We start from the raw sequence: 7,843 nt of genomic DNA on the forward strand, positions 1-7,843 counted from the left end.
GAAACCGTGCAACAGTTCGTCTCAAAGCTCCATGAAAACTTCAAAACTCGCGTCCTAAACCACCCAAACCCACTCATTAAAGACACGTTTACCCAAACTACCCCAAACCAACGATACAAAACCCCGACAAGTTTAATGGCAGACCCCCCCTGGAATCACCCGCCTTAAGCAGTTGATTCCCGACATCTCAAACCTCCTGGAAAGTACCTAAACTCTCAAACTCTTCCAAATTAACTCTCTAGGCCAACCGCCACAAACCACTACTTTTCGCGCTCCGTACCCCTACTTTTTTTCTTTCTTCGTTCGCTCTCAGCCCCGAAACCACCAAAACCCCCACCCCAAACCCACCAAGGCTCTTGCAGGCTACCATTAAAGACAAAAAGCCTTAAATGGCTATGTCTGCGGTAAACATCATGTCACAGAATTCGATTCAACTATATACTGACCAAAATAACGTTTACTATCTGAGTCATCCTGAAAAATATTACGCTTCACCTGCTTTCGAATTATAACGCGCTTTTGATTTCCCTTCTCCTGTTTATTTTGGACATGAGTTTTTACTTCACCCATGAATGAATTGCCTGTCATTTTGCTCCTGTTTCGTGTTTGCCCCGTAGGAACTGATTGGAAGGTAGAGAAAAAGTTGGATAATTTATTGTGGGCTGTGCTGTAGTCGATGAAGGAAGTTCAGCAACATTGCTGTGCAGAAACAAATGATACGGAAAAACATTCTGGTTGCACGGATAAATTCAATTTTTTTAACGTCACTCGTTATATTTCCGAGAGAAGCAGCACCTCCCAAAAATTGTGGCCACTTGCTAAAGCCCTACAGTTCTACCAGGCTTCGATTTCAGCCAGGTGGTAATTTCAGGGTTGTGATACGACTCGAGTGGTCCAGAAAATGGGACATCCAGTGGCTGCAGCCTATGAGTGCGGTGCGGCGGTAGACGCAGCAACATCAGTTAATTTGCCTAAGCAAATTCTAGTYYTTTTSCTAGGTTTTTGTGGCTACTGTGGCCATCGAGAATATAAAATAACGTTTTTTGGGGAGCAGCCTTTAGAACTGACGATAAGTTTATCAGCATATGCWGACCGCGTTCTGCACTTGTCAATGCAGCAACCTGTTTTTKTCTCTTCTGTGCAAATGTTTTTGGTGGCTTTTGAACGGTGCTGAGCCCAGATTGATACATGTAGCAAATGTTTGCCTGAAGAATATCGTTATTGACCGCCAGCTTCTGTAATAGTTCAAAGAACTTTATGACCTGCGGCTTATTAAAAGCTGTTGCTTTTGTTGAGAAAGTGGCGTCAGGGACTCTCAATGAGATAGAGGAGTTACGCTCCCTAAGCCCTTTTAGCCAATCCCAACCTGCTATTTCAGTAACTGTTTCGAACACATGAGACACTCCTGCATTTTATGCAAATTTAAATGTTAATTTTCGGACATCAGTGGTTGTAAACCCAAAGTTTTCTTTCTTTGTTCAAAATTCAGCAAATGCTCCACTATTTTTTTAATCAATGACCGAATCAAAGGTGGGTTTGAAACGACCAAAACCAACTTACCTGATTGATTGATACCACTTTTAACTAAATAATATTTTCAAGTGTTCAAATAACGCAAACGGACAAGCTCTAGTGTTTTAGTGATTAAATACGCCACCGAGTGAGCCGATGTTTGAAACTGGATTATGTGTGTGAGGCGCGTATATTTGAACTGATTTGGTTACTATGTTATATCACTTGCGTATGTCATATTAAGCAGAATTTCCATACATTTATGTCGGTTACAATAATTTTCCTTGTGATGTTTTAAATCTTGAAATTGTCTTTTTTCCATATTGAAACAGGTGAAGCATGTAAAAGTTGAAATATATCTTCTCGATGTACGTGAAACCTAATATGCTCTTTACCTGCCTCTACAGGAACCATCAACTTTTTGTTCTCTTCAATAATCATTACTTCACACCTGCGTAAGCGCTGATACCTAGTCCTCAGGTTTTTTATTTACCACTTTGCCTTTAAATGGTTTAACATTTTCAATTAGTTTCAAGTATTGTTTTTTGATAACGGTTCATGCATATTGTTTTACAGAAAAATCGGTAACACTTGATAACCACATAAATACAAAGTCAATATAAGGAAAAGACAATAACCCAATAGGGATAGAGCCCAACAACGAACTGAAAACAATCGAGAGTTAGCAATAAGGCACCGCAAATGGATGCTGGTTGGCTACACGAATTTCGCCATACGCACAGAGCCAATTTGATTTAAAATCAAAGTGCCCAGAGATATAATACCAGTTTGTACAGGGTTAGCCATTTTATGCTTGGTAAAGTAAAGTGAAAAAAACATACGCAAAATATTCAGATGGAAAAACAATATAATTTAAATGCCCTCCATGGGACCTCCTACAGGCTTCAATCCTTTTAGGGTAATTTTGAATGACTTTTCGGCACATTACCGGTAATATATCGGTCATAACTTCACAGATATGGGCTTTTAGTTGCTCAAGAGCATGAGGATTGTTGGCGTAAACACGATAATTTGCATAGCCCCACAAAAAAAAATCTAACGGTGTTCAGTCGCAATCTCGAAATTACGCGTCCTGGAAATTTCTCTTGCAATAGGGCTCTAACTACCGGTGTTGTGTGACTCGTTGCCCCATCCTGCTGGAACCACATGTATTCCACATGATAACCTTCAATTTCTCTCCAAAAATAATCTGTTAACATGCGTCCATAGCGCTCAGAATTGACTGTTATGGCTCTTCATTGATCGTTTTGAAAAAAAATACTGGTCAATAACACCACAGGACCATACTGCACACCATACGGTCACTTTTTCAGGATGCAAACGCCTTTCTGCGATTACCTGAGGATTTTGAGAGCCCCATATACGGCTGTTCTGTTTATTCACGTAACCACCGAGCGAAAAATGAGCCTCATCGCTGAAGAAAATTAGGTTCGAAAAATCATAATTAACGGCTTGCTGTTCAATAACCCAATTTGCGTATGTTTTGCGTTGGCCATGGTCTTGAGGCTTAAGTTCTCGAGTCAGTTGGACTTTGTACGGATGGAGCTTCAAATCCAATTTCAAAATTCGCCATTATGAGCCGTAAGACAAACCCAAATGTTGAGCACGTCGGGGAATCTACGAATTCGGGTCTTCTTCCACACTTTGAGCAACAACAGCGATATTTTCAGCTGAACGAATGTTGCTATGATGCACAGGCCTTACAATATCAGTAACAAATCCAGTCTCTTCAAGTTTTTCTATTGTGTGCGAAACTGTTTGCTCTGTGGTCATCAATCATGTCGACCGTAATCTGCTCGTAAAGTCCTAAAGGTTGATACAGCAGAATCACCATTTAATTGTGCAGTAGTAAAATGGCTTGTGTGAACGCCAGCATTTGAACCAATGTATCGCTATCAGTCGCGCTTCTTTTTGAGGTGTTTCTCGGCGGTAATCAACCACTGAACGCCACAGAAGCGCTGCTAAATCGGCAATTGCGCCCGTGTGAATAGCTCCATATAAATGTACCTTCAAAACGCGCTTCTCAGCAGCGCCACTGAGAAGCGCTGCAGAGTGGCCCGTGTGAGACGGCTCTTAGAGCCATTTCGAATTAAGTCATAGTTGTGGCTACATCTCTACCTATCTGCCAACTTTTTTCACCAGAAAATCTCCATAATCATCATTCTGTGATGATGATATTGATGATCATTCTGTGATATGAGATTTAATGATTTTTGTAAACATTAAACTTACATTGTGAGTTCAGATTATGAAGTGCATTTTCATATGAAAAAACTCTAGTAATTAGTACAAACAGTTGCATCAAAAGTTGAATTTCGAAAACTTAAATTTTTCCGAACTGATAATAAATTAATACTTCGATTAGTAGAATGGTTTTTCTTTTATTTGCTATTATTAGTTTCACCTTTGGCCTTTATTGATTCACGCATACAGTAGGTAGTTAATTTCATGCTTTGTTCGCTGTGTGCGGAGTTTGAAAATCTTTTAACCATTTCATAGAAGACATTTTATATGATACGTAATAACTTTATCTGTCAGTTGTTGCTAAAACGTAACCATATGTGAACGTTATTAGCCTCACTAAGCCTATTAGTTTGTCAAAATTGTGACAAAAATTATTTGAACTAGAGTATCAAAGATGAAACATGGCTGCATTAAACTGTTTTAACGAAATAGCACATTAATATACATATTAACCCAAAGCTTTAATTAGATAGAACTGGTATTTTTACTTACAATTGCTCCTGCAAAACAGATCATTAGACACAAAAGCCTCACCATGTTTCTATTTACAAGCATCTCACAATTTGCAGCTGCTTTATTATGACCACTGAATTTACTAAATTGTAAAAATAAAAGAGCCTACATGCTACTTTGAAATTCTATTCAACAACAGTTTAATGTTAATTCGTTTAAAGAGATAAGATGCTTATCAAAATGTTAATTATAGTGGTACTTTAGGCAAACTGGGACATAATTTATTTGGTAGCAGCAGTAAATTACTCGTATATTTTTGATTTCATGGAGTGACGAATGTAGATATAATTAATCCTAATAGTTCATTTAAAAAAGGAAGTTTTAGTGCAAAATTGTATCTCAACGCACTGTTCTTTATTCTTCGATTAGCAATACATTTTTGTCAGGTTAGAAAATATCTAGAAGGTCAACTTAAATAGATCATACAGAAGGCAAAGTCTCAATATATTTGTGGTCGATCGCTAAAGTGCCAAGAATTGACAGCGCAATGGTTTTAGGTCATACGAGTATTTATCAAATTAGGGCACGAAGTGCATTTTTCCCACACTGACGCAATTTAGCCAACTGATAAGGAGCGGACTTCGATTAACACTGAAGTAGATACTAGGGCTGGGAATCAAACTTGAATAATTCGAGTATTCGAATATCCAAAAAGCGAATAATTATATCTAGCCATAACTCGAATATTCGAACATTCGAATACTCGAATACTCGAATACTCGAATACTCGAATACACCAACATTATCAAACTTACAAGGTGCAATTATCTTTATGTGCACTTTGTATACTTTTATGAAAGACGTAAGTAAACAATGCAACCAATAGATTCTAAACGACCACCCGCACGGGTATAAAATCCGCGCGGAGAAAGTTTGATATACAGGGTGATTCACGGTCGATGGCGTATTAAACGTTTAAGGAGAATGCGGTGCCCGATCTATCTGCAAGTTGGTACAACGAAGTCATCTGATATGCTCCATCGCCCTCAAATATTTTCGGAAATGCGAGGGTGCCGCTTATACCGAAAAGTACATACAACTTTGATATTTTAAATGAGACACCCTGTATATTATTGGACCGTTAGATTGGCTATATCGATACGATTATGCTTGCATAACGATTCCTATATCTATCTAAAGCGGTTTTCGAAATATTAATTAAAATTCCTTATTTTTAATCAAAACGTAGCCTCAAGGAATCTTGTATTACAACGCGATTTCGATACCTGGAAATTAAAAATTTTGGTACTGGGTTAGAAAAACCCTATGCTCGAACCAGGAGTACAGGAATTTGCTCCAAATTATACAGGATGTCTTCAAAACACTGACCTTTCGGCTAGAGATAAAAACTGCTCCAATTACATTTTTTCAAATAGAACACCCTGTATATTAGTTCAAATACAGGAAGACCGTTAAATTTCCTTTGAAACGATATATCATGTTTCCTAATGCCTAAAGCGTCAAATTTCTGAATTAAATGGACATTTTTGCCAAAATTCGATTATGTCGACGTATTTATCAAAATAGTCATGAAACGTCATAATAGTTGAAGATTTTGCAATCCTCCAACCCAACTGTCAGCTGAGTTATAGAAACAGCTTCTGTACGCTTTTTATACAAAATGGAGAGAAACCAATCAATTTGATTCATGTCGACGGCAAATAAATATAAATATTGCAGTAAAATCGATTGCGTCTCGCCGCGGGACTGGTCTGGATAGCAGTGCCTGCGTTCCGACGTTCCGTTAAACTTCAGACTCTCGATGTCGACGCGCTAGTAAACCCTTAAACATGATATACCAAATAATCAGTCTCTGCGATGGACGTAGCAGCTGCTGCTTATGTCAGACATGCGTCAGACGCATGCATTAATCGCACAAGCGAACCCAGGCCTTTAGGTCACACTCGATATGAGAGCTACTCCAAAGACGTAAAGTGGGATTTTAAATTTAGGATGTGCTTTCCTCTGAGTGTTAAAATTACGTATGTGATTAGTGTTATTATTAGGTATGTGAACTGAAATCTAACTTTTGTTTGTCATGATCACATAGGTGTTTCGACTAGCTATATAAAAAGGCAAAAAATTAAGTAACATCTAATGACTAAAGTTTCATTTACTGGCGAAACACCAGAAAATATTTAAAGGCACGAACAGACAGAGCCCCTTCAGTTACCGGTATTTTGCGGTGGTATCAAAGAAATGTTCGGGCAGTTGTTGCAACAGATCTTTGCAAGTCTGGACGCGAATGCAAACACATTCTTGGTATGCTTAAGGCTTGTGTGAACTGATGGTACGGAATCGGGTTTCGTGGTGATGATACGCTGCGCTTTCTGTTCGTCCAACATCGTATTTTCCTTACGCAACAAACAATGTTACGCGACGGTGTTCCGTTACTGTGTTCTGTTTGGTATGTCTGTACTCGCCTTCATCCTTTATATTGAATTGTTGAACCTAAAACCGTGTTCAAGAAGTTTCGCATCAACACGCGGGTAAGATATGGATAAAGTCCAGACAATATCTCCCCGCCCCGACTGAGCTGGCAAATTGCCCGAAAGGAGCAGAGCCATCTACTGGACAAAAAAATTAGCTTGTTTTATGTTGGTGGAAAGCATTTTTACTCTTATAATTACTGAAACCGCTGAAAATAATCCCCCATAATTACTGCATAGCTGCGTAAGAACAATTAAATTAAGGAACAAATATTAAAAGTGTTAAAGTACTTTGTTGGGGGGATCAAGTTGTAACTAACCTGATTTGGTTCGTAGGACCAAATGTTGGGGGTGGCACATTCCTGAGATTGGACAAATCCAGTTCGTGGGACCAAAATGTACTGGTCTCATTCGGATAAATAATTAGGAATGCCAGACACGAATAAATGGGGAAAATTTCTACTCTTCGAAGGACCAATGTGTGTGGGGTGCCAATGTTTGGTGGGTATCGTTGGGAGCAGTTGCAGGAGTAAATAAAATCTGCCAATTTTGTATCTGCCTGCCTAACTTGCACTGGTGGCACCTTTATTTTGCCACTTTTTCCAATTGGCCTGGGCAGTATGTTCTTTGAAATGGGCTGAGTAGCGTAACTCTAATTAAGAGGGGAACTGTTTCCAATTAGTTCACTTGAGGCACTTACACTTACTGATTTGATTGGTTCGGGGGAAAACGTTTTGCGGGGGGGTTCGCTTCAAGACTCTGATTTGTACTGTTTGAGTTGAGGTGAAGAACTACGGTTTGGGGTTTGAGACACTTCTATTGCAGAGTCTGCGATGCGATGTGTACTGTTTTACTTGAGGCAAAACACTTCCGATGTGTACGACTTGAGGTAAACCGAAAAACTGTGATCTCTGGTCACTTTTGTCGACTGAGGTAGGGAGGAAATCAGGAAAGTGCAGAGTGAGGGAAACAGGGTATATTCCCACGCTCTGTGCTCGGCTGTGTTGGGTGGTCGCTTCAAGGAATCACACCTTCAATAGTGAAAAGGGAAGGCGAGCACAGTTGTGTGTTTGCTCAATAGTCAATGAATGCCCTTTGTAGTAGACATTAGGTATATCTAGCAC

The 7,843-nt window shown here is 39.2% G+C and overlaps 1 protein-coding gene across 1 annotated transcript in view; it reads right to left on the bottom strand.

Moving 5' to 3' along the window:
• The window catches only part of LOC109533914 (GILT-like protein 1), a 17,841-nt gene extending 12,972 nt beyond the window's left edge, over nucleotides 1-4,869 (bottom strand). The window contains exon 1 of the mRNA XM_048670078.1: nucleotides 4,270-4,869. Coding sequence (XP_048526035.1) covers nucleotides 4,270-4,332 — 63 coding nt within the window. The 5' untranslated portion in view covers nucleotides 4,333-4,869. The remainder of the gene's footprint in view (nucleotides 1-4,269) is intronic.
• Between the last annotated feature and the right edge of the window lie 2,974 nt (nucleotides 4,870-7,843).

Source organism: Dendroctonus ponderosae, unplaced genomic scaffold (assembly GCF_020466585.1).
Source record: "Dendroctonus ponderosae isolate FM_Combo_2020 unplaced genomic scaffold, Dpon_F_20191213v2 Dpon_F_20191213_1, whole genome shotgun sequence".
In the NCBI taxonomy this organism is placed as follows: domain Eukaryota; kingdom Metazoa; phylum Arthropoda; class Insecta; order Coleoptera; family Curculionidae; genus Dendroctonus; species Dendroctonus ponderosae.